The sequence below is a fragment of the Engraulis encrasicolus genome, chromosome 1 (genome assembly GCF_034702125.1).
Source record: "Engraulis encrasicolus isolate BLACKSEA-1 chromosome 1, IST_EnEncr_1.0, whole genome shotgun sequence".
Classification (NCBI taxonomy): Eukaryota; Metazoa; Chordata; class Actinopteri; order Clupeiformes; family Engraulidae; genus Engraulis; species Engraulis encrasicolus.
Window position 1 is genome coordinate 26,038,204 of NC_085857.1, and position 27,790 is coordinate 26,065,993.

Consider the following 27,790-nt stretch of genomic DNA (forward strand, 5'->3'; position numbering starts at 1 on the left):
TGTACATACCCAGTGTAACCACTGTGCATAATATAATTGTATTATCCCATAATTGATCAGTGTAATGGGCATTTAAACAGAAAACAAGCAAAGGAAAAGGAAAGGACATGAGGCAAGTGTCCTCTTCAGAGAAAAGTTTATTAGTAAATGTGGGGCAGTGCGAGTCCGGTCTTGTCCAATCAGAGAGTCCTTGTGGCCTAATGAGAGCCTGTCCAGTCCAGCCGCTGCTGCCCTTTAGAATGGTCTTTAGACGAGTCTGAAAACAAACAACAAAACAAAAGCAGCTTTAGTGTACATTACATTACACTTAATTGGCACTGCAGAGTAGCTCAATACTGTAGAGACGGAGAAAGAATGCAATGCACATTACACGCAAATGTGAGTGCGAGTGTGAGTGTGAGAGTGAGTAAGAGAGTGAGTGAGTACGAGAGAGAGAGAGAGTACAAGAGTGACATATGAAAGCTTGAGAAAGTGACTCACCAGCACCGAAGCAACCTTCCACACATGGGCCATCTGAAGGAGAGCAGATCTCTGTAGAGCACATGAAGTAGATCTGGATGGACAGACAGACAGACCGACACGCACACACAAAATCAATCCTTGTAGGGAAAAAACAGCGAGTGAGTAAAACTAGCACTAGAAGTGAAGCAAGTTGTGCGCACACATGTTCTCTCACAGACACACAGAGAGACTAAATAAAATCTGTACTTCTAACATATTAGCGGAAAAACCGTTAACACCCAACCTAGCATCCATTATGTGAACCAAGTTGCACGGCTCTTTTTGGGAGATGGTGGGAGATGTGAAAGTACACACTACAAGTTGGCATTAGCAGTTGGCAATGCAAATTGCCCCCGTTCCTTTCCATGGATGTCTTTCTTAGGAAGTCTTTCATCTCATGTAGAGCGTCTTTGACAACACTCCTTACCTCTTCGTCTGAAGGGGAGGAGTCGGGAGAGTCAGACGCGTCTCCCTTGATGGAAGCGTCTCCCTTGATGGAAGCGTCTCCCTTGATGGAAGCGTCTCCCTTGATGGAGGTGCCTCCATCGGTCAGGAACTGGAAGGCGGAGACTGTGAACCGGCGCATCTGATGGGGGACGTCGGGACGGGGAGGGGTCGGGGTGATGGCAGGCGCGGGGTCCAGCGAGTTAGGGCACCTGGAATAGTGTTTCATTTTGGTGAATGGTAAATGGACTGCATTTATATAGCGTCTTTTCACTCCTTCGAGCACTCAAAGCGTTTTAGATTGCATGACTCACATTCACCCGTTCACACTCGCATACCGGTGGCCTTCCCTTCCATTTCCTCCACCCGCTGGTTGGGCCAGACGTGTCGACTGGCAGTGATTGCCATCGTACGATCAGCGGGCGGACTATACGGAGGGGAAAACGCATGGCCTGCCCAGCAGGCAGAGGAAACGGAGGGGAAAACGGGCAACCTCGTTTGGCGGGCCAGTCAGCACCTACTATCGGCATCTACAGTATATATCTGGATCTATTGATGAAATGAGGTCTCATTAAAGGACCAGTTCAGTCAATTTCAATATGCTGTTGTATTGCTCACGCTACCATTGACTTGTCAGTACTCGGTGATGCCACATTTTTCGGATCAGCCCTTTCCGAGATATGAGCAATTCTAATGGAGGCAGCGTATGTTTACATTTTTTTTTAAATAACATAGGCCTACTCCAAATATTTTCCCAAAAGGTACCACTGTTTGCTAGTTGTCTGTTGATGTTTTATAACCTTTTGGATGTTTTTGGGAATAAATAAAAATGTTTTTTTGAACTGTAAACAAAGCGCTGCCCCCACTACAATGACCAGGATCTCGGAAACGGTTGAAGAAGACGAAAAAAAATCCAGGGTAGTGTGAGCATTACAACTGCATGTTGAAATTGACTGAACTGGTCCTTTAATGTGTGTGTGCTCTACCCTCCTTCCAACAGACTTCCCAATCAATTTCTTTCTTTCTCTCCCTCTCTCACCCGTCATAGATGAGGACCCATGCCGCCTGTGCGGATCGCGGGTAGGCCACGCAGTAGTGGACCAGCAGCACCACGGTGGGGTCGGGGGGGTTGAGGAGTCGCACCTCCAAGTACAGGGGCCTCCCCAACAGGAGGTGCAGGGGGAGGTGGTACTGCGGGTGGTAGGAGGAGTAGACTGGGTCTGGAAGGAGGGAGAGGAGAACAGAAGAGAGAGAGGGGGAGGGCGAGAGAGCGAGAGAGCGAGAGAGCGAGAGCCAGACAGACAAACAGAGAAAAGAAACGAAAGGGCAGCCAAGTCATTTTTGAGACACATCGCATATAAAATATGTTGAAATCCAGACTCAGAAATGTAGTCCAGTCACACTGAGCATCTTCAGTGAAACGGCTGAGTTTTGTGTTTTTACTGGGTCCTGTTTTAACTGTCGTTTTATTTTATTTATTTATTTTTTAAATATTTTTTTTCATCTTTTATGCCTTTATTTGACAGGACAGTCGAAAACGGTGACAGGAAGCAAATGGGACAGAGAGACAGGGGAGGATCGGGAAATGACTCCGGCCGGACTCGAACCGGGGTCCCCGTGGGTGGGCATGCAAGCCCAAATGTGGGGGGCTTAGCGCGCTGTGCCACAGCGCCCCCATTAACTGTCGTTCTATTATCTTTGTAGTGTCCTTCGATGCTTGGAAAAGCGCTTCAAAATAAATGTAATGTTATTAGCACATTATTGTGCCATTATTACAGTAATTCAACCTGCCCAACCAGTGGCAGAGTAATAAATAGATATATCAACAATATCCGTAACTAAACAAAGTGTTTATGGGTTGGTTTGGAGCACCTTTGGCGATCCTGAGCTGGACTCCAAAGACCCCCTGTGCATGGATGGAGGGGCCGAGCGATGGCTTCTTCACCAGGTAGCCCACACTCACCACCGAGCCAGGCAGGAACCTGCACTCCACCAGGACCCTGTGGACACACACACACACACACACACACGGAGGCACACACACACACACACACACTTAAAGTTAAACACACACAGAAGACACACTTCAAGTTACACACGCAGACAGTGCACACACACGGATGCATATGCACTGTAAGTTAAACATATGCAGTACACACACGCACACACACACCCCAAGTTAGACATGCTTTATATACATGTCATTCTAACTTTAGATTAGTACTGAACAGACATGTGTTGACACACAAGCACTCATATCACAGATACTATAATTACACACACGCGCGCGCGCGCACACACACACACACACACACACAGACACACACAGACACACACAGACACACACAGACACACGCAGACACACGCAGACACACGCACGCACACCATGTAATGAAACAGTGATTTCTCACATCAGAGGTTGGAAATAAACTGTCGCCAACATCCAAAATGGAGGATGTTGGTGAAATCCATGACTGGACTTCTTTTGGACTCAATACAGTTCGCAAACCACACGTAACCAACATGATTAAATGTAAATGTGATTTGCCAACACATTTGGTAGCTCGCTGAGAGACATTTTCATGGGGGAATTGAATTTGCCTACCACCTGTTCAAATGCACAATGTGCCACTTTATTTTTAGCATGACTTCCCTCAAGAGGCGCATTGTCCATCCTTACCATCCATACATACATACTAAGTTGACCCAATTATGTTGAAGAACATGGCCTACATTTTATGCAACAGTGGAGATTTGTGCAGGCCTGTATAAGCATGTTATTTCTCAACAGGGGGCTCTACAGACAAAGAGAGAGATATACCTGTAGCTGAGGGGTGGGGGTGGATGGGGTGCATTAGTCAATTTTATCTTCAAAAACTAAGGGGGGGGGGTGGAAGGCTGCTGATGAAGTCAAGGGGGAGTTTGTTCAAACAAGTCCGACAGGCAGACAAAGACGTGTCCGTCTATGCATTGCCGCCTTGTGGACACAGGAGGGAATTGCAATTGAAAGAATGGGTTTCAGACGGACAGACAGACCGACGGACGGACACACCCTCTTATAGAGATGCTAGGACACATACACTGTGTGCAGAATTATTAGGCAAACTTGTTTTTTGACCATATTGTCTTTTTTATGCATATTTTCCAACAACAATCTATATGAACATGAAAACCTATTGGATTTAAGCATTCCAGGCCATGCATATTTGTATAATAAGATGGGGGTGTAGTCGAAGGTGCCCAACACCTTATATCAGGTGTGCATAATTATTAGGCAAATTTGTTTTCTTCTGGGAAAATGGGCCACAAAACAGATCTAACAAACTCTGAAATGTCTATAAACAATTTTGAAGTGTTCTAGAGGGATGTGGCTGTCTTCAAATTAGCAAGATGTTGGTCACGTTCGCACAGAACTATCAGATGCACCGTTAGAAAGTCATCAGTCTCTTAAGAAATGTCACTGCCAAAGATTGAGAAGAATTTAACGTGAAACTACAAAAAAATCATTACCCTGCAGTCCTATCATATTCCAGAACAGAAACCAACACCGAGTGTCCAAAAGAACAGGGTATTGAGCGCTCAGAGACATGGCCAAGGTAAGAAGGGATGACACCAGACAACCATTCAACAAGTTAATTAAGTCAAGACTGGGTCAAAAATACCTGGGGACAGAGTTGTCAAAGGTATTATGGACTTGGGAAAGTGACTCTTGACAGACAGGGTGGATGAACCCATGGCTGAATCTTTTAGAGGGAGAAAATCACATCATTTACGAAGACAATGGTATTTATGCAGTAATCTGCTGGTATTTGAGTGGAACTCGGGAACTGAACTGAGTGTGCACATCACTGATCTAGCCATAGGCTCATCAACCTGGTCCATTAACAGTCACTTTCATTAGTTCATAAAACCATTGAAAAAACTGTCTAAAGACATTTCTTGACCCAGTCTTGACTTAAGTTTCTTGTTGAGTGGTCTTCAGGTTTCCACCTGTTTTACCTTGGCCATGTCTCTGAGTGCTGAAAACAATGTTCTTGTGGAAACTCGATGTAGGTTTCAGTTCTGGAATATAACAGCACTGCAGGGTAATAGTTTTGTGGTAGTTTCATCTTCAATTCTTCTCAATCTGGCAGTTACTTTGTGGGCACATGTCATGTGACATTGATGGCTTGTAACGGTGCACTAGATGGATGTGACAGCCACACCCTTCTAGAAGACTTCAAAATTGTTCATAGTCTTTACAGAGTTTGTTAGATCTCTTTTGTGGCTCATTTTCTGAGGAAAACAAAATTGCCTAATAATTATGCACACTAATTTTGCCCTGATATAGGGTATTGGGCTCCTTCGATCACATCGTCTCTTATTATACCAATATGCATGACCTGGAATGCTTAAATCCAATAGGTGTTCATGTCCATAAAGGGTGGTGTCAGACAATATGCATAAAATGGACGATATTGAAAACTTGTTTGCCTAATAATTCTGCACACAGTGTATAAAATGGTGGAGAACCACTGTTGTAGGCCCTGTGCACAAGCAGACAAAATTGGATCGTCCGTCAAATAAAAAAATACTTCCTGACTCCTCGTGCCCCCCCACACACATTTATTCGGTGATTGGGTGAAAAAAGAAACCCACCATGCCCCCATTAGAATGGTCCAAGATCTCAGAATGGGCTCGAACCGACAACCCTAAGGCCCTAAGCACTTACCCATGACTGCCCAAACTGATGTTGCAAAACTGAAATGAAATTAGAGACTGAATTGCCTCCAACCTCACTCACAAATACAATTTCCAACGCTGAGGACTATGCAATCAGAAGTAGATAAATGTCTGCAACACTGTTAATGCTCCCAGTTATTTAATGGCACAACGTTTTTTAATGGCACAAAAACGTTGTGCTAACAGTGTTGCAGACATTATTAATTTACTTCAGTTATTTTATTTTGTCCTGCACCTGTGCCACTGATGTGCGCGCATTCTCTGCCTTCTTGACTATGCAATCAGCCTAAGAATGCTGCAAGCCCTCGTTTGATTATCCATGACTTGTTGTTTCATGGCAACAGGCACCTTGTGTCGCACAGTACCGTTTTGTCATAACACAGATCAGATGGATTGTGCAATACGGGAGAGAAACATGTGATTTTCAAAACACACGAGAGAAACACATGTGAGTTGGTGGCAGCAGCCTGCAGTTTTTCCCTGCACCTGTGTGTGTGTGTGTGTGTGTGTGTGTGTGTGTGTGTGTGTGTGTGTGTGTGTGTGTGTGTGTGTGTGTGTGTGTGTGTGAGAGTGTGTGAGAGTGTGTGAGAGTGTGTGAGAGTGTGTGAGTGTGTGAGAGTGTGAGAGTGTGAGAGTGTGAGAGACTGCAAGAGGGAGAGGGAGCAAGAGAGCGCACATCTGTGTGTGTGTGTGTGTGTGTGTGTGTGTGTGCCTTCCTGCCTGCAAGCGTGTGTACTGTGTCAGTCAGTGATTCCTCGGGGTACTACAAGACCGTCTGTGCCTAGTGAACGGAACCAGATGGGCAGGTCGAGGTGCTGGGCAGTGTCATGGAAACCACAGCCATTTGCGCTTTGAACCAATTTATTTTCTCTCACAGGAAGAACTTTGTGGTGTTTTCAGGGCTGCCAACAGCTTTGGTTGGGCCCGGGACAAAGACATCTGAAAGGGCCCCAAACCCAATACATACAATGTAATGAGGATACAATTTTGGGCCCCCCACTCTCCATGGGCCCCTTTGCCCCCTCCCCCCCCCCCTGTTGCCTTCCCTGGGTGTTTGAGGCAACCGTCTAAATAAACAGAAACAGGGGAAGGGATTGTGCCTGTGGTTTGTAAGAAGAAGCTGTTGGCAAACAATTGTGGTTGAAATATGCAGAGTGAAAACAAATAGCGTAGCTTTCAAACTGAACGCTGAAACTGGAGCTGAATTGTCAGTCAGTCAGACTGTGTGCTGGAAGTAGGCAAAATGTAATACTGGCAATGGGACAAATCCATCTTGCTTTACGCTGCACTCTAGTGGATGAAAGTGGCACATGTGCCTGATTATTTGTTCTGAAAAAAGATGGGAACTGATTGGGATAATTACTAATCGATTTGGGTTCAAGAGAAGGTCATCCAAAAAGGAGAGAGAGAGAGAGAGAGAGAGAGAGAGAGAGAGAGAGAGACAGAGACAGAGACAGAGAGACAGAGACAGATCGATAGATAGATAGAGAGCGAGAGAAAGAAAGAAAGAAAGAAAGAAAGAAAGAAAGAAAGAAAGAAAGAAAGAAAGAAAGAAAGAAAGAAAGAAAGAAAGAAAGAAAGAAAGAAAGAGAGAGAGAGCACAAGATAGAGCGAGAGAGAGAGCGAGGGCACACGCAAGAGAGCACGAGAGGGGACACGCGCGAGAGAGAAAGAGAAAGCGAGAGGGATGGGGGGTTAACAGCAAGAAAAGCAGAGATGGAGAGATGGAGAAAGCGGGCAAGCAAGCGTGTGAATATTTGTGTGCTTAAGTCTCTCTCTAAGGCCTGAATGTCAGAGAATGAGAAAGGTAGACAGAGACACTGTGTGTGTGTGTGTGTGTGTGCGTGTGTGTGTGTGTGTGTGTGTGTGTGTGCGTGTGTGTGTTCATACCTCACAGGTGACTCCCGTGTGATGGTGCCGTAGTTGAGCGAGACCGTCTGGATCGTGTTGAGAATCTCAACCATGTAGATCACCGTCTGGCCCACTTCCTGTTGGGGGCGGAGTCAATTCATTAATATTCAAGAGTTTGTTCATATGAAGTGTTCAATCAAAACATAAAAACAATTATTCAAATGTTTGCAATCAGGCCAGGTGCTGGCACCTACCACACGCTGCTTGATTTTATTTAGAGCAAGGTGAGAATTAATTATTAATATTTATGTTTTAAGTTTAAACCCATTGTAGCCTGGAAACGCATGAACGCTGCACTCAGGTTCTTGAGAATTGAGGGTTTTCTGTCACAAATGTGGGTATGTTAGACCTGAATGAACACATTCTAGTGCAAAATGAGGGTCCTAGCTTTTAAATGCAACTTATTTCATGTTTGTAAATGCTTCAGATGCTGAGATATTTAGGATTTAATAGGGAGAGGGCACCCTTTCCCAAAAAGGGCTTGGGTTAAAATGGGTTAAGTAACCTCATTTGTCTTCATTTCAAAATGTCATTTACTCATGAATAATATGTACATATTTGCATATTGTAGAAATATAGAATATCTATTTATATTAATTTGGAATGTTTGTTCATCAGAGACCATTCATAATCATGTGAAGATAAAATGATGATCACATAGATCAATGATATCAAAATATAATCAGCTATTTAAAGTGACAGTAATCTACATGTCGTCCACAGTCCACCACCACGGTCACATGTCATGTCAACAGAACATTCTGAACACCCTCAAGGATTACTGAAGGATAGCATTTTAATGAACGCGTGTCTGTGTGCGAACTTGCGCATATGTCCGTGTACATGCGTGAGCATCAGCATATGTGTAACTCTGGCAAATAAAACCTTGGTAGGAACTGCTTTCGATTCATCCACTTCACTTTTAAATAAGGTCACCATTAAACTAACTACCTCCCCTACCTTGTTGAACACCAGACATGTTCAAATTAGCCTCATTCAGCTCATTCTGTGAATGCCTGGGCCAAATGAGGTGGACTTTTCTTACTTGCTGAATACAAGTTGTAGCCATGTCAAGCACAGAAACGTGGTGATGCAACTCACTGTCAGATGACGCAAGAGCAACTGCCTATTCAACACACACGCGCGCACGCAAGCGCACACACACACGCACGCAAGCGCACACACACACACGCAAGCGCGTGTACGCACGCACGCACACACACCCCTCTGAGATTCCATTGTCTGACAGGCTCCTGCTTGCCTCCTGCTTGCCTCCCAGTAGAGGGATGCTGTGCTACACCAATGCAGAATAGATTTCAGTGAGTGGCCTACAAAGTTGGAAGTGGAATTTTGTCATTTTGACACATGGCTCCAAAACTTGCGAGGTGCAGTTTTAACTTTTTTGGCTACAACAGTGTTAATGAAGTAGAGCCCTGTCACAAGTTGAACTTTTTAAAAAATGTTTTCTACATTGACGCGTTAACGAAACCCGTTTTCAGTTCTGTTCCAAACGTTCTTGAGACCTGCTCAAACCAAACCTGATTCATGAACATTGAGACTTTAAATAGATCTTGCTTTAAAGGCGAACTCCAATGTTTGACACACAAATTGAAATTCCACATTGTCCCCATCTTGTCTGCATTCATACACTTTTTGGATGCCTTGATAAGCTCGCTGAAACCACAATATCCCTGCCCACGTAGTACAGATTTCTTTGCTCTTTATGGCAACCGACAGTACTCAACCAGCTAATTCATTTGTTTTCAATTGACCATACTCAACCAGTGATTACTTTTTTCCATCAACTTATAATAGTCTACCATACAGGGCTGGTCTGGGAGAAAATGTAATGCGGGGTATTTTCATCCAAGACCAGTCCACAAGGCATTGAGAGAGACAATGAAGCCAGGGACAAAAAATAGTCATCTAGTATGAGCCATTTTGACCACAACAATGCTGACAAAATGCTTAATTTATAACCATCTCGGAGAACTGCTGTAGCGACATGATGACTAATGCAGACAGAGCAATTGAGGGGACGCCAAAATCATCAAGAATCCACCGAGCAAATGCCCTGTATGCCATATGGCCAATCAGGCCATGAAACCATATTTAGCAATGGAATTGAGCTCCAAACATGCCGGCATTCCCCTTGAAATCTCTACTCACGAATTTGTGGGCGCCACAGCCGTCCAACGGGATCTTGAACAGGGCGTAGCTACTGGTCGACGACAGAGGCGGGCATGAAGCGTTGCCGCCGGCGACAAGCATGGCGGGGTTGAGGGGTGGGCTCATGATGGTGGAAGGTATGGTGAAGACAAAATGTCCGTCAGCTGTGCATTCTGGGAGATGTAGAAGGAAAGGATAGGAGGAGCAACATGGATGATGAGGAGAATAATTGTTTGAGGTTTGAATTACAAAAACCATAAACATCTTCTATTAGAGTAAGATAACCCAAGCTCCGCCCACCCAAGGCAAAGGAGTGTGCTCAAGTTTGGTCTCCTGAGGGGGCGTTGTCCCCTCCTTCTTGTCTTTCTGTGGCATTTGGTGACGACTTGCATGACATGTGCACTACCGCCATCAACAGTGCCAAGGGAACTCCATTCATTCTCAACCGTAGGACTCCAAAGGTCTCATAACCGAATATCTCCTAAAGGGGCGTTCACCTGACATCACATGGATCCAGGAAATGCACGAACTTGAAGTATCTTACTCTAATACAAGATGTTTGCCTCAAACATCTCAATACCACATTTCACCACACCCACCCAACCCTGAGCAGCACAACTTCAGAACAAACATACAAAACACAATAGGAGAAAAATAGTTTCAAGTTGTGATTGTCGCAATAAGATGAAAAGCTACATATACGTGACCTTTTTAATTCAAAATTAATAATTCGGAATTAAATAATTCCATCGAGTTTACTTTGATCTTTCCTTTAATTCTGAATTAAAAGGTGTTTAATTCAGAATAAAGCTTAATTCCACTTTGAAAACGGCATGTAAAGTCAGTCAATTCCGAATTATATGCATCATATAAACGCAGGAATTGTCTCATATACAGCATTGTCATGATCCTTTTTTTTGTTTAAGATTTTTTTTGTCTTTTTACGACTTTATTTGACAGGACAGTGTGAGAGGTGGACAGCCAGACCCCGGGTCAGCCGCATGGCAGGCGAGTGCCCTTCCGGTTGGCCACGGCAGGGGCAGCATTGCCCTGTTCCAGATCTCATTCTGATTGCACCCAAAGTGAAATCATATGCATGTGGGTCATGAATCAGCATCAATTTTGTCAAGCCTCCCTTTTGAAAAATGAGAGGCTTATTGATTGATGCCCTCCTTGGCCTTTTTGCATCAAGTGCTGCACAACACTTGTCTCATTACTTGATTGGTACAATCACGGGTAGATGCATTACTTGATTACTGTGTGTGTGTGTGTGTGTGTGTGTGTGTGTGTGTGTGTGTGTGTGTGTGTGTGTGTGTGTGTGTGTGTGTGTGTGTGTGTGTGTGTGTGTGTGTATTATGGGTACACTTTCCATGAGTCTGGACTGTGAATTGTGTGCATTACTTCCAGTGTGCGCCCGTTTCATATGATATGTGCGTCTATTGTGTCATGCATATTGTGTGTGTCCGTGTGTGTGCGAATGTATGCGTGTGCCTGTATGTGTGCCCGTGTGGCAGTGCGTGTCTGTGTGGTTGTGTGTGTTAGGGCTGGGCAATATGACGGTATATATTGTTATCGTGAAATAAAAGTGTATATCGAGACCTTTCTCCTATATCGTTTATATTGTGATATTCAATTGTATAAAACTGATAAAATTGCTATCAATTAATTACATTCCATGTTGTCACAATAACACACTATAAGTTAATGTAACTGTAAAAATAACAATAAAAAGATACATTTTAAAGAAAGGTTGTTTTGCGACATGAAAAAATAAAAGAGCAAATAAAGAGAATAACTGAAAACGTATGTAATTGTGCTATATCGTGATATATATCGTTATAAAGTATAAAGTAATCCATATCGTGATATAGTTTTTTTTCCATCAACATCAACCCACCATCCATGGGGTAGTAGCAGGTGTGGGTCAGGTGGGAGTAGCAGCAGCCCAGATAGTGGCACTCCGATGGGGACACTGGCGCAGAGGAGCAGGCCACCTGCCTATCACTGGGGACATCACACTCTAGAGAGAGAGAGAGAGAGAGAGAGAGAGAGAGAGAGAGAGAGAGAGAGAGAGAGAGAGAGAGAGGAGAGAGAGAGAGAGAGAGGAGAGAGAGAGAGAGAGAGAGAGAGAGGAGAGAGAGAGAGAGAGAGAGAGAGAGAGAGAGGGGGGGGGGTGGAGGGAGAGAGAGAGAGAGAGAGAGAGAGAGAGAGAGAGAGAGGGAGAGGGAGCGAGAGAGAGGGGGGGGTGGAGAGGGACAGGGAGAGGGACAGGGAGAGGGAGAGGGACAGGGAGAGGGAGAGAGGGGGGAGGATGAGAGAGAAAGAAAGAAAGAAAGAAAGAAAGAACGAAAGAAAGACAGAATAAAAGAAAGAAAGAGCAAGCGTCATTTAGCAAGACTCATTTATTAAATAATTATCAATTCATTTAATAATACAGACAGATTTACACATAATAATTAATACATTTTTGTGAAAAGACTTAAAGGGACACTGTGTGAGATTTTTAGTTGTTTATTTCCAGAACCCATGCTACTCATTCACTAATGTTACCTTTTTCATGAATACTTACCACCAGCATCAAATTCTAAGCATTCATTATGACTGTGAAAATTGCATTTTTCATACATGAAAAGGGGGATCTTCTCCATGGTCTGCCATTTTGAATTTCCAGAAATAGCCATTTTTAGCTGCAAAAATGACTGTACTTGGGCCATACTAGTTTATTACCTAGTAAACCTTCACAAAAAGATCAAATTTGGCAATAGGCAACCCAGTTTCAATGATCAGCATAGTTGCAGTACCTTTTTTGACCATTTCCTGCACAGTGTACCTTTAAGCAAAGCAAAACTTTTAACTCCATAGATCCTCCAATGCCGAAAAAAACTATGCAATTTCTCATAGGAAAGCTGTGGTTTACAATTGCTCATGGCTGTTCGTTGGGCATCATGAATGTATCTTTGAATAGATACAACTGACATGATTGGCTATGGACTACGAATATGTCCAAATTGCAAGCTTCGGTTGGTCAAGTAGGAGTAGTAAACATTATTGCTGCTCTCTGATTGGCTCCCTTGCTCAGGCTCCTTTTGCTCTGGGGTCCGTTTCTCGATTCTTGTCGTTGCTAACCGTCTTAAGACAGTCTTAAGACCATCTTACCATTCCCTTGGATTTAGTGGTGAGCGTCGCTGTCGAGAGAGAGTTGAGTCGCTCTTATGAAGGACGTTGCTACCGTCGTTAGCAAAGACGCTTTCGAGATACGGACGCCAGGGTAGTTGCCATGCTGTCTTTTCAGATCGGAACGATTGTGCAAAGCTGCATGGGGTTTCCCAGGCTGAGAAACTCCAAAACCAAGAAAACGTTTCTCAAAACAAGTCCAACAGGCAGACAAAGATGAGTCCGTCTACGCACTCTGACGCCTTGTGGACACAGGAGGGAATTACAATTTAGAGAATGCGTTTCAGATGGACCGACAGAAAGACAGATGGACTGAGAGATGGACCGACCTCTTATAGACATGCTAGGATGAATCTAAAAATGGAAATGTTAATTAATATAAGTGCAATGAAAGCAATACTGTATAATGCTGCTGACTGTTGACTTACTAGGGCCTGGAGTGGGGGGAGGGGTGGCGTGAGGACATGATAGTGTGGCACGTCCTCTGCTGCCGTCAAACAGCTGATACTTCAACTCCACGCTCCAACGATTATCCTACGTGTACAAAATATTGCAAATAGAAATTAGATTACTCAACATTAAATGTGTTCAGTATCATTACCTGGCATGTCCCATGCAACCATTCAATAGCTGACACTTGAACTGCGCATCGATTAACCTTCGTAATACGAAAGCATTAGAATCCATATCTATTGTTCTCAAACTGTAATAAACGTTTATGTATAGGCGTAGGGAGGAATTAGTTGCAAATTAAAGACAAAAGTTGCAAATTAGTTGAAAACTAAAATATATTTCAATTTGTTGACTTGAAGACACATTAAAACACCCTGGAATTTGTACTGTTGCTTTCCATGATAACTGCTATGCTTCCAACTAGATATTAGACATGTTCAGTATCATTCATTAGTAACAGTAACAGTCTACAGCGTGACCTGTCCCCTACTTCTATGCAAGAGCTGATACTTCAACTCTATGCTGTAACGATTATCCTATGTATACAAAATATTAGAGATTATATTACTACACTTGAGAAATGTTCAGCATCAACAGTATTTTTACAGTGTGACCTGTATCCTACGTCCATCTAAGATACTTCAACAAACGATGTAACGATTATCTTACATATACAAAATATTGCAAATAGCATGTCAGGAAAAAATGTCAGAATCCCAACTTCCAAATTCCCATAGTAAGTTGGTATGTTAGGAAGTTGGTGTGTATGTTCCTAACATGCCAACTTACACACTAGCATGCTAACCTTGATCTTGACGTGGCAGGTGTTGTACGGCAGGATGACTGTGATATGGCCGCTCTTGCCCACCCTGACTTTATACCCACAGTGCACTGGGGCATTTTCCACCCTCACCTCATTTCCTTCCAAATCTACAAGGAGAAACACAATGCAAGTTATGAAGATAAAACATTTAACCGTCATCCAAGTTGAAAAAAATCTCTACAGAAAATTGCCCTCTGAAAATGCATTAGGGTATTTTTCACTCGCTCATCAGTCCTCGTCAGATGGACAAACAGAGGCAGATATCATTTCATGCTTCAAAATATGTGAAGATGTGAGATTTGAATATTAGCCAAATTGAATGAACAATTGGCCGAAGAAATGCTGTAGGTCTGTTTTCCGATCTATACGTCCTTATAGATTACTTGTACAAAAAAGAAGAGAAAGTAATACATTTAATATTTATTATTATTATTTTATTTCCAGCTATGTTTGGAAATCCTTACACTATATCCACTACACTACCACCACATATTAAAATAAAGAAAAAAACTAATTACAACTAATGACCAATAGCTGCACCTACCTCTAACCACCAACGCAGACAAGGGTCCAGGTGGAAGTGCTACAGTCATGTGCTCTGTGGAGCAGAGAACCTCAGGCCTGGGGAGAGGCGTCGCCGTGGGGATGGGAGGGTAGAGAGTCACCTGGCCTCCAGTGGTAGGCATGGGTGGAAAGAGCGTTACCTGGGGAAACAAAATATGGTATGTTTTGAAATAAAAGTTAGATAACACCTTATTTTAGGGATACATCTATAAGCACTAATACATACAATGTTAATCCCTGCATAAGTAACTTGTAAGGCATGTACTAAGCAAACGCTAAGGCCTACTAGGTCCTTACTAAGGTTAAATTGGTAATACATCCCTTAATGTGCATGAACAAGACATTTTCGAATACATGCCTAACAAATGTTTGATTTTGCTTTGTACATGCCTTACAAGTTACTTATACAAGCACATTGTATGTATTAGTGCTAATAGATGTATCCCTAAAATAAAGTGTTACCAAAAGTTAAATAAAAAGTGTAAGTATATTAGCCGTAAGGACGCATGTTAGCTCTAAGAGGGAACAGGCACCCTCACCTACAAATGATTACAAAAAGGTAACACTTTATAATAAAGGATGCATAAAAAGCATTATAAAAACTTATCTACAAATTATTTACAGCAAATTGTTGATGATTTGTTCATCATTAGTTTATTATTTACTGAGTGGGAATTGTGATGTTAAAAGTTTATAGCGGAGTTTTCTTATCAAACATATACTTCTTTTGTGAATAAATAAAAAATACTCTGTCAAAAGGTTTTTAAATCTAGAACATATTAATTGTAGATATTTTATGAAGCATTAATAAAACATTTGTTAATGTTTTGTTCATCATTGGTTAATTATTTATTAAGTCTCGTACTTTTTCTGCATCCCTTATTATGAAGTGTTACCAAAAAGCAAGTAAAATACTATTAACTTTAAGTACAGAAAACCAGACTCCCAAGCCTGAACCAACATGTCCAACACAGACGCATTTCAGCCCGTCGGCCATCATCAGTAAAATGATAATGTTAAGCTTGAGAGTCTGCTTTTCTTTTGTATGGATGGGTATGGGTGGACCTGGGTTACCTGGTTATCCAAACGCTGTACAGTAGGCTTTTACCTTAATAACGCTTCACTTGGGGCATAATTGCATGACCAGCAGTGGTGGGTATGGGTGGGAAGAGTGTTACCTGGCCACCGCTTGTAGGTATCGGTGGGAAGACAGTCTTCTGACCACCTGCAGTTGTGGGTACAGGTGGAAAAATCGTCACTTGGCCACCAGGGGGCCCGGGAGGGAAGACCGTCTTCTGGCCACTAGCTGTAGTGGTGGTGATGGGCGGCGCCATAGTAGGCGGTGGCATGGGTTTAGCCGTGGGTGGTGGCATGGGTTTCGCCGTGGGGAGGACGTCAATGAACGGGCATCGGAGGTCCATGAAGCGGTACCGACCCAGCGTGAGGTCCCAGAACTTGAGTGGCAGCGACAGGACATAGGGCTCCTCCTGCAGAGGAGAGAAAATAAACAAAAAAAAAACCAAAACAAACAATATTCATCGCGATAAGCATCTACACGGGGAGGAGGTGGGGCCATATCCAAGAAGCTGTTCAGCAGAAGTTGACCTTGACATAGTAACATTAAGCTAGAATCCTACAAAATTCACAGGTTGTCGTACATACTCTGAGCAGACCACATGCCATGTCACCAACAGTGTTTGGAAAAGTGGAAAAGTATTTTCACATTATAGTTGCTATGAACTCCTAATCTCGGAAGTGGTATGGATGGATACATGTCCCCTCCATGCACCCCATAAACTACGCCCATGTGCGCCACTCAATTGTTACACATTTGACCCAAAGTAACATAATACACTGTAAGGGCCTCCGCACATTGGTTCCGACATCACTGCGGAGCACTTTCACTTCCGACAAAATTCCGACCCCCGCACACAATTTCACCACCGCAGAACATGGATAGCCAATGGGCGGCTCAGACAAAATAGAACTCGTCTCTAATCGCTAGTCGATGTCTATGGCTCCGGTGTGCGGGATTGTATTGAAACCAATGGAATCAAACTTTTGCGGAGCAGTGCTCTGCACTGTGTCGGAGTCGGTGTGCGGAGGCCCTAATCTGCCCTACAAAGCAAAAGGCATTGCTGTTTAAAATGAGTTACTATGACTTTAATGCCATATATATCAAAGTCTAAACACCCTGATGAAGGCCACAGTGCCGAAACGCGTTGGTGTTTTTTAATGCATTTACCCCTTAAATAAAGCTTATTTTTTTACTACATTAATTTTAAGCATGTGACTTCGACCAGAGTAATTTAATCTTTTTTAAAAAAAAAATGATTGATCCCTCAAAGAGTGGCAAAAAACGGTCTTTAGAAGCAGGAGAATAATCAGTTGTTGTTTGGACGAAATAGCCTTGAGGTGGAGTCAAAATATTACATTCTAAACACTGAAAAAAATAATCAAAAAGAGCCAAAAGAGCCAGTTTTTTGAACGGCTCTTTGAAAGGAACGAGCCACTAAGATCCGGATCCCGTTAAAGAGCCATAAACCCCATCTCTAGCTCACAGTGTAAACTCACAGGTTGCCGAGAGTGGCAGGCAGGGAGTGGGGTGGAGAGCACCACGCCGCTGGGAGCTGTGCGGAGCTCATACTGGCAGCTGAGGGGGGCGGACGAGACCGGTACCCAGCTGCTCCTCAGCTCTACACAAAGAGAAATTACAGAAACAAATCAAACGGTACAGTATCAACTTAACACTTTATAATATTAAATATTATAACACGTTTTAATATTAAAAGCACTGAGGAGGGGTATAGGGCACCAATACCCAGCTGGCCCTGAAATCATAGGTAGCACTTGATAATATCCACCCACTATAAATGGTTAAGTAATATATATGATTTGTAAGTAACATTAATAAATCATAATCATCTACAAATGAGGAACTGATTTATCTCAACTGTCTGCATTTCTACGCAGGAGGGGCAGAGGACACTAAACGACTAAACGAGTTGAAGTGTTAACCTAGTCATCAGCTTTGGAGTGTGTGCAGGTTTGTGCAGTTCTGGACCCCATTTCTCGAAAGCATCGTTGCTAACCAGTTAGCAACTAAAGTAGGTTGCCAATGGGAAATTGCATTGCAACCAAAGAAGCTGCTAACTTGGTTAGCAACGACACTGTCGAGAAACGCACGCTTGTTTTTGTTTTGTTTGTCTGTTGCTCTCTGTTATGCCCGTCTGTGTCTCATGCTTGTTGCCAGTGTTTGGACTGCAAACACAATTGCCCCATGGGGACAATAAAGTTCTACTACCACCACCACCACCACCACCACCACCACCACTACACAGGCAGACAGCTGGTTCGGAGCTCTGCACGACAGAAGCCGCAATATCAAATACCAAATCACATGTCACAGGATCAAAAGGCATCGTATCGAAAAGCACAAATGCCTGAAGATTATCATTCATCCAGGCAATTGTAGCAGAGTTCATCAGGAATCATAGTGTGCTATAATTAGTGATGGGCAACCTACACTCATAAGTTACAATCTAGTAGTGTCACATATTCCAAGTTCAAGTTCAAGTTTATTATGGCCAAATCAACAGTATAACATAAAGTTGCTAGGAATGTCTTTGGTTTGCTCGCAAATTTAACAACACAAATACATAAAGCTAAGACAAAGACAAGAAAACAAGAGGGGCCATAAATAAACAGGGAATTACGCATACAAATAAACATTGCGCAATAAGACATAATACAATACATAGTGCAAGGTAGGCAGAGGTAGAAGGCCAGGCAGTGGATTGGCTGTAAAGTGCTAGTGCATGTTCAAGTAGCGGATGGCTTGTGGGTAGGTGCGGTCCCTAAAACGTGTGGTGTTGCATGGGATGCTGCTGTATCTTTTCCCTGATGGAAGGAGTGTGAACAGATGGTGTGCTGGGTGCGTGGGGTCAGAAATGATGTTCCTGGCTTTCCTGGCTATTCTGGTATTCTCTTCCATCCAAATGACCTGGTTTTTACCTGTCCAATTCAATCAGCTGACTTAAATTTTAAATCAGGCATGCAGCCAACATGAATTTGAAAGGTAAAACAATTTTTTTTTGGATTATGTTGCACTGGATTGTAACTAATAAATCCAAGTCCCCCATCAATTAATATAATTTAAACAAAATATGTGGCCATGTGAAGATTTTTAATTAATCAACTTAATAGGCACAACACGTCACCCACATTGTCCTACACCTTGACTGAGGCGAGGCTGTGCGTAATATTTTCCAATCTCAACTGAAAATGGCAATCAAATATTACCCACCTTTAACGTGGACGGAGTCCTTATCGGCGTTGGGCAACAAAACTACCATAAAGTCGGCCTCGCAAGAGAGCGTTGGAGAAACTTTCGCCGGCACCGGTGCACCAGGCGTGGGGAGCAATACCTCAGCATCCGCGCCTTTGGGAGGCTCAAACCTCGGTGTCGCCGGACTGGTTGGGGGTGCAATTGGTGGTTGTGGTAGCTGTGGCTTGCCACTGTCGATGGGTGACACCATCTCAGGTGGACCCCAAATCAATGACTGACCCCCATCAGCAGCAGTCGTCGTCATCTGTGGTGCTCCGGTAGTAGGTTGTGTGTAAGGGTAACCAGTACACGTTAGGGCTGAATTGGGCGGACACACTGGCACGGGAAACGGTGCTTGAAACGGAGGATAATACAACATCGGACTCTGCTGGTGTCCGCCGGGTGAGGGAACCGGTGCAGCAACTGGTTGTTTCTCCAAAGTGTCAATGGATACAGTGGCTGCGGTCGGGGTGGTGAGTCTACGCTCTGGTGGCGCTACTGTGAATGGTATATCTGGCCAGTAAACGATGAAGGGACTTTGTGGTAGCTGCCCATCCGTTTTACTTGGCGGTTGAGCAGGCTTGCCAGGAGGCATCATTGGCTCCTGGACCTTGGTAGGTTCTGTGGGTGGAGGTGGTGCTACAGGTTTCTGCACAGGTTGCTGGTGGTACTGTTGTAGCCAATGCAGGAAAGGGTTCCCGGGCTGGACTGGGTCCTGGACCTTGGTAGGTTCTGTGGGTGGAGGGGTTGGAGCAGGTTGCTGGGGTTGCTGGTGGAATGGTAAATGTGGATGCATGTAGTAGGGGTGCTTGGAGGGGTCAAAGGGCAGCTGCTTGGGTGGTTGATGTGGACCGGGAACGGGGGAGGTGTCCATGACTATTGGTGGCACTGCTGGGGGCTGTACGAGATTGGGATGTAAATAGTAATACCAGTCGTGAGTTTGTTGCTGATTGGGTGGACGGACACCGGGAGGCCCCAGTATTTTGGGAGGTGGTGTTGTGGGAGTAGGGGTGGTGGTGGTAGTGGTAGGAGGAGCAGTTGGAACAGTCTTCTGGTGGTCCCAGTAGGGCCCATAAGGGAAATTCATGAGGTAGTTTGGGTATTGTACTGGACCAACGTATGGTTGCTTGGAAGAGATCTGTTGGGAGTCAACAGGTAACATGTAGGGCATGAGGAGACCGTGAGGCCCCATTGGGAGACCCGGCGGAAGTTTTGACTCTGACTGTGCACTAGGAGCTGGACCTGGTTTCTGAGGAGGTGAAGGGGCAACTGGGGGAGTTCCAGTAGTTTGTTCGGCATCAGGATGTACAGGCTTTTGCTCGCCCATATATGGATAGAGGAAGGGCATCATGATACCATGATACCCGGTAGGGAGACCCAAAGGAACTTGTGACTGTGAACCAGATTCCGGAACAGGAACTTTGGTTTGGGAACCAGGTTCTGGAACTGGAACCGGAGCCGGCTTCTGATGGTGTGGAGGTGAGGTAGGAGGGTGATGGGGGAACTGTATCCCCATGTGATGGTATGGGAAGGGCACCTCAACTCCATGGTCAGAATTTGAAGGCGCAGGGTCAGAAGAGTGAGACTGAGATCCGGGGTGAGGGAGAAAGTGGAGCCACATGGGATGATGGGAACCAAGAGCTGGTGGAGAGGTCGTGACCTCCTCTGGGGTTGAAGGTTGTGTGGGCACAACTGGCAGTGGCTGACTCCCCGAGTGGCTGACTCCCCTCAAGTTCCAGTGGAAGTCTGGATTGAGGAGAGGTATGTGATGAGCGGGGATTGACACAAGAGCCGGATCTGAGGGGAAGCTATGCAACTGAGGCGATTGTGCCACTGGTGGTGGTGGTGATGTCACTTTTGATGGAAGAGGTTGAGTTTCCTGCTGCACATCTGGATTGTTCGTGGAAGATGATGGTGGAGACAAATGCAAGGCTGCCATGGGGACTGGGCAGGCCATAGTGAACTCTGTTGCCCCGACGACAACGGTGATTATGCTCTGGCCATCCTGAAATAAACATTATGACATCATCAGAGATGGGCAAGAGGAGAAGGCAGTGGGAAGTCACATGTACACTGAACTGTACTGAGATGCTGCAAAGTCTGCAATGCCTGCAAGTCCCCTGTACAAAACTATTTACTACAAGTTTACCATTTAGAATCCATTTGTACTTGAGGTGGATGTCCATACTTGACATTATTCTGTAACAGACACCATTTCCCAAAATAATATATATATATATTATATATATATAATGATGATCGAGGGTGATCGAAATGTTGCATGTTTTAATTAAATATGTAACTCCACTCCACTGTCAATACACAAAGTTCTCCACATAACCAATTCAACCCATGGTATGAACACAGTCAGACAGAAACACATGTTTTTGCTCAACAGGGTAGCATTCCATGCATCCGTCCAAGCAGAATAAACGATCAAAGACTCTTTACACAAACTCTCGTAATTTTAACACGGGTCATTGTCAATGCCTTCCATCTGTAAACCTCCCCCTTTTATTTCAAACCTCCATTTCACACTTAGAGGGTAGAATCAAGACACAATCCTTCCAAATGCTGAAATAATAAAGATCATGTTGTTATACATTTTGTTATGATTATTGGTATTTTTTCATTATCTGATTAAGGCACTCTGTGGATGACATATTTCCTCTGGTCTGCACTTCAGAGAAGGCTGCAATCTATTACTCAACCAGCAGAGGGTGCTTTGATCTAGATTATCAGCATGAGATGGCTCCTTCTTGCCCATCTTATTTACAATTGGAAAAAAAATCTTGCCCATCCTATCTACAATTCTTAAAGCACCTTTTCTTTCATTTAACCTTCATTCATCCATTATTGTCCCATTAATACTAAGATAATACTCTCCTGCCAGAAATTGTTCATCAAAATAAAATAATAAGCAGCTGTGGCCTTCTGGTTTAAGAGATGGGTTGAAGATCAAAGGGTTATCGGTTCAATCAAATCCTACCATTCCACTTCCTACCACACTCCATGGCTGAGGTGGCCTTGAGCAAGGCCTGTAACCCTGTACTGCTCCAGGGACTGTAACCAATACCCTGTAGGTAACCAAGTCATTTTGGTTAAACGCATCAGCCAATAATAAATAATTATAGTGTAAATAATAATAGTGTAATGAAATGTAATAACTATCATTACCGATAAACGTCGTCATCACATTCATTTTAATAATCACCATTACCTTCATAGTGACACAGGGTGCTGTGTAAGGGATGAAGTAGACCGGTTCCTCAGGAGACGACTCCATGTGATGCGCACACGTGGCAGACACCAGGGTCACCTGCTGATCCCCCACTGAGACAGACAGAGGATTCACATCAGGGGACACAAGTACACAAGACAAGTTTAACCCATTGATGCATGATGACTCGTATATGTTGTTTGACCTTCGGTGCCTGAAGTGACATATACGCTGCATTCAGGCTCATGAGACTTTAGCTTTAAAAAAAATGTTGGGGTATGTTACAGCTGAATGAACGTATTCTAATGCACGATGAGGGTCTTATGGTTTATATGCAACTTATGTCAAGTTTTTATGTTGATCAGAAGCTGAGATATTTAGGTTTTTATAGGTTGAGGGCAACTTTCCCAACAAGGGCTTAGGCATTCAGCAGGCGTTATTGCAAGTGCTTTAGGCATCAATGGGTTAAAAAAAACATTGACTTTTATCTCAGTGGATATTATATTACATTATTACATTGCATTTGGCAGACGCTTTATAACCAAAGTGACTTGTAAACCATCATAGCCAACATCACTAACAGATACAAAGTGCACAGGATATATACAAAACAAGTTCAGATGCAAAGAAGGGTTAGTCAGTTTTTTGTATTATTAAGTACAGTAGAGTTCACACACACACACACACACACACACACACACACACACACACACACACACACACACACACACACACACACACACACACACACACACACACACACACACACACACACACACACACACACACACACACACACACACACACACACACACCATGTAAAGAGTCTGGCCTGATAGTAACGAAAGAGGAGACAACATACATTGTTGAGATTATGTTGCCGAGTAGTAGGGGACTACTCCTGTCAGACATGTTCTGGCCCCCTCTATTATGCTTTGAGTGTGTACCCACAGGTAGGTAGGCATGTGTGTGTGTATGCAAGTTCAAGTTCATGTTCATGTGTGTGCACGCACACACACACACAGCAGGGACCTTTCCAGCAGTGTCTGGGTCATAGTATTGCTCCCAGATGCTCCAGCACCAGGGGGGGGATCTATAGGGAGCTGAGCAGGGCAATAGCACCTGGGCCCATGTTGGAGGTGGTGGCCGAGTTGTTACGACCTTGGCTGGCTTGGGGGTGGGGAGGGCATCAGTCTTTTTCCCTAGGGCCCTATGTGCAGTAGTTCCACCACTACTCAACATGTGTCAATGCACATGATACAGATTAAAGATGCATTGATATTCTTTTTCACCCCCTTTGTTTTTCCTCTGCTATTAATCACTAAATGAGACAAAAATGGATGCAGACCGTGTGAGATTGAAAGCAGGTGAATGAGTGAGCTAGCTGTGGCATGTGAAGGATTTGGAATGCGCGACTGTTTGCCTCAACTGGTGTGTTTGTGTGTGTGCTGAAATCAACAGGCATGTGTATAGAACTCTAAAATGGCCTTCATGTTCAACATGTGCATATAATTTGTGTGTGTGTGTGTGTGTGTGCATGCGCGCGCATGTGTGTGTAACCATTACACCCTATATGTTCCGTGTGTGTGTGTGTGTGTGTGTGTGTGTGTGTGTGTGTGTGTGTGTGTGTGTGTGTGTGTGTGTGTGTGTGTGTGTGTGTGTGTGTGTGTGTGTGTGTGTGTGTTCTGTCCTTGTGTTCGTTAAGTAATGGACCAAGACCCTCATCAGGGGCCTCGAGAAGACAAAAACATGTGAAGGGTCAAAGGTTAAATAGTCCTGTACGCCGCATCACATGAAGAGGTGAACAGACATGTACTTACGCTATTCATCTGCCTTCTAGAATATCCTGCAAACGTGCTAGGGTTCTAGAAGAGCCAATCTCAAGCAGGTGCTCTGGGCCCCATTAGTTAACACCAGAGCCATACAGAGGGGAGAGTCGGGCAATCTCCACTGTGTGCTTAGGCCGACTTCCTCATTAGCAAAATTAGCTGTTTTAGCTTCTCAGTACTGCTCAGCGTTGCGAGTGTTAGTTCCTAGTAGTGGGCGTAGCACACAGCAAATGCAATGCGATGCAATGCAGGGAATATGACAAGACTTGCTGTTCGTAGTAATAACTTCAGATTAACATCACAGATGGTAAAACTGTTGGGATTATCACCACCGAGACAGTTGATGGTTTATATATTTGTGGTGATTACCCCGCAATATAGTTCGTTAGTCCTTATTTTTGGCTGTTAATGTGGTGGTTCTATGTTGAGTCTATGGAAAGACAGCCGCTTTAGGAACACCCTTATCTCGCTGAAAGGCGGAGCTGTCATTTAATTCCTGGTCCTCCAATCGCGTAACTCTCCCCTCTGTAAGGCTCTGGGCCCCATTAGTTAACACCATTTCCAAACAACAGAGAAAATCGCCATGGAAAACCTTACATAATAATTAGGAAAACCTTGAATAACCCTTGGGAAACCACCATGGAAAACTTTGCACCTCGTATTCAGCAAACAAAGTCTGAGAAGGTGTGTGTCTGCGTGTGAGAATGAGACAGATAGGCCTAGACACCAAGGCCTCCACCCAAAACACACATGCCTTCTGTGGACCCACTGAATCATTCTGACTGAACTACCCCGCACTTTTAGCATTGAGTGAGAGTGAGAGTGAGCGAGCGAGGGCAAGGCAGAGACAGACACTCGCACCCCCATAGCTTTGCCTTTCAGCGTCTGCTGTCCATCCTGAAACATGCTTACCACTAATTGAGAGAGAGAGAGAGAGAGAGAGAGAGAGAGAGAGAGAGAGAGAGAGAGAGAGAGAGAGAGAGAGAGAGAGAGAGAACGAAAAAAAACACACAGCTCTATACCTTTGGCCTTCAGCGTCTGTTCTCCATCCTTCGCTCCGGTGATCTTCAGCACCATCCCAGCTGGGGAGCAGAGGAGGTCAGGGATGGAGGCCACCGGGCAAGAGATCTTCACTGGGCTGCCCCTCCACAACAGAGGAAGCACGTATTGACCATTCTGGAGAGAACAAGGTCAAGGTCAACATGATCATGCAACAAGGTCAAGGTTAACATGATGTGAAGTGAAGTGAAAGACACATTGGGAAACTCCAACTACCATTGTCAATGTGACACAGCACTCCACAGCACACAAGTGAACATTGCACACTGCACACAATGAAATTGCATTTATGCCTCACCCGTGCAAGGGGGCAGCGCACAATGGCGCCCCGAGGGAGCAGTGCGTCGGGAGAGTAATTAACCAGTGCTCTCCCCCATCCTCCTCCATGACTGAGGTACCCTGAGCATGGTACCGTCCCGCCGCACTGCTCCCTTGGGGCGCCATTGGGGGTTGCCCCCTTGCACGGGTGAGACATGAATGCAATTTCGTTGTGTGCAGTGTCAGTGTGCAGTGTTCAATTGTGTGCTGTGGAGTGATCATGTGTGAGGGGACATTTATGTGGTCAAGAGATGAAACATTTGTTTGATTTGTTAATGAATGAATATGAATAAAGAAAGAAATAAAAACATCTGGACAGCCTTGGAGGGCGGGGGTACTGTTTTATCCTCTCATCTCCTAGACCAGGGGTGTCAACCTCATTCTGGTCCCGGGGCCACATGCAATCAAATTCATTGTAAGTGGGCTGGACCCATACCGTAGTTGTGAAAAATCGGATCATATCGGGATCGCATTGCCAGCATTCATCTCAAGTTGATTTGCATCATTCATTGTGAACGGCTGTATCTGCCTATACTACAGTGACGCAACACCTTTTGCACTGCTTCTAGTCAGGCCAAGAGCAATGTAAATATTGTTTCTGATCTCTCAAAAAATCGGGGGACTCCTCACACTTTGGGAGCAAACAACCAGTAGCAAACCAAGGGAGGCGGGTCAATCATGCCATTTGGGAACTGTAAATTGTTATGCTCTTGGTCAGACCAAGTCTCGCAGAGATTTGAAAGTCAATGATAATCAGGCTAGTATCTGCCTACCTCCTGGACGATGTAGCATCCATCATAGGGCACCTTCAGGGTGAGATCCCTCCATGTGTACTTCATGTTGTAGCCACAGTGGGGTGGCAAGTGGAAGAGAGACAAGGGCGGCGAGCCCTCTAAAATGGTCAAAATTACATATTGACAGCAGATGCACATTATATAGAGTACATATCACACATATTACAATTTGTGATGTTAGGAGATGCATACATCTACGAGGCTGAGAAGGACCAGGAGGTTTTCTAAAGCAGGGTTTTTTAACCTACAGCTTTAACATTGAAGTAAAACTTCAAACAATGTATTTCTTTTTTGAATGAACAAATGGACTGTACATATTGAAAGAGAACACCCAGATTCATAAACAAAGGCTTGGGTTTAAATTAAGGTGTGGGCCTAATTGACAGGAGTCATTATTACTTGCAGTACTGCCCCGCTGCCACATAGCAGAGGATGTCATTTTTTTTTCAAGGGATCTAGTGAAGATGGGGTGTGTTGTAAAGGCTGCCTTGCCATCATTATAGGCCTGAACTGATGGGGAAAATCCTGGTTTGTGTTCATAGGCCTGTGGCCCTTGGAGGACTTTATAAAATTTGAAGTGGTCCCTCGAATGAAAAGGTTTCCCCACCCATGACCTAAACTGTTAACGGTCAACGTGACCTACCTCGGTCTACCAGCAGATTCGTGTAACCTCTTCCCTGAGCGGTGAGCGTCATCGCGGTGCCAGCGCATTCAACTGTCGGTCTCATGGACTGCCACTTGTCCCCGGTTTGTACATCTGGGCCAGTTGGAGAGTAAACAAACGCTTTCTTCGCGTTATCATGTCCTTAAAAACACATTTTTAAAAGCACATTTGGTTGAATTACAGACCAATTTATACCACAATATTGGAAACAGTGGCATATGCTTCAGTGCTCACCATTTTTTCAGCAAAAGTCTTTTTTTTTAGACAAACCAAGACTTCCAATATCGGTTTTGGGTCTATGCCTTTGAAATGTAGACGAAAGCATCACGTTGCTCACCTGTGAAGTCTGACTGGTAATCGCTGTCGAGTGATCTTTTTCTGTGCGTCATCGTTCCTCGCGGTCTGATCCAAGATCTTGATTGCACGCGCATTTTACCCGAGTCTTCTAAATGTCTTTGTTCTGAAGGTCGGCTCTGTTTTAAACTATCGGTGTGCTTGATCTGGTGTGGGGATATTACTTGTCCCACTGTGTCGTTCTTTCTGCCCTCTGTGTTCATTTCGGTGGCTTGTTGGATACGAATCTCTAAAACATCACCTGCTGTGAAATTTCCAGCCAGCAACGTGCTCCGAGTTTGAAGAGCGAAAAGCGTTGTAGGGATGAAACCACATAAAAACAGTAATGTGACAACTATTTTTGTTGCCCGCACGCAAGACATCTCCAGTCGATGTTTTTCTGACATCTAGGTTGGCGCACCACGGCAACACGGCAGTCAAATCAATTCAGGAAGGCCCAAAGCAGTGTTGCGAACCAATTAGTA

General features: G+C 44.2%; 1 protein-coding gene across 2 annotated transcripts; it reads right to left on the bottom strand.

Moving 5' to 3' along the window:
* Nucleotides 1-119: 119 nt before the first annotated feature.
* On the bottom strand, nucleotides 120-27,689 carry LOC134449389 (uncharacterized). 2 transcript variants are annotated; one of them, XM_063199305.1, is made up of 19 exons: nucleotides 27,310-27,689; nucleotides 26,952-27,065; nucleotides 26,288-26,406; nucleotides 25,160-25,313; nucleotides 22,309-22,421; nucleotides 19,068-21,093; nucleotides 17,336-17,457; nucleotides 15,940-16,248; nucleotides 14,742-14,901; nucleotides 14,180-14,304; nucleotides 13,350-13,455; nucleotides 11,645-11,767; nucleotides 9,748-9,920; nucleotides 7,558-7,655; nucleotides 2,818-2,945; nucleotides 1,985-2,165; nucleotides 929-1,157; nucleotides 481-553; nucleotides 120-256 (listed from the first exon to the last, which is right to left on the bottom strand). In XM_063199305.1, exons 1-19 carry the CDS (start codon nucleotides 27,686-27,688, stop codon nucleotides 198-200), a joined length of 4,791 nt encoding a protein of 1,596 aa, XP_063055375.1. In that variant the 5' UTR covers nucleotide 27,689; the 3' UTR covers nucleotides 120-197. The 2 variants fall into 2 exon arrangements, with proteins under 2 accessions (XP_063055375.1, XP_063055366.1); XM_063199296.1 differs by having other exon boundaries at nucleotides 26,952-27,113.
* Between the last annotated feature and the right edge of the window lie 101 nt (nucleotides 27,690-27,790).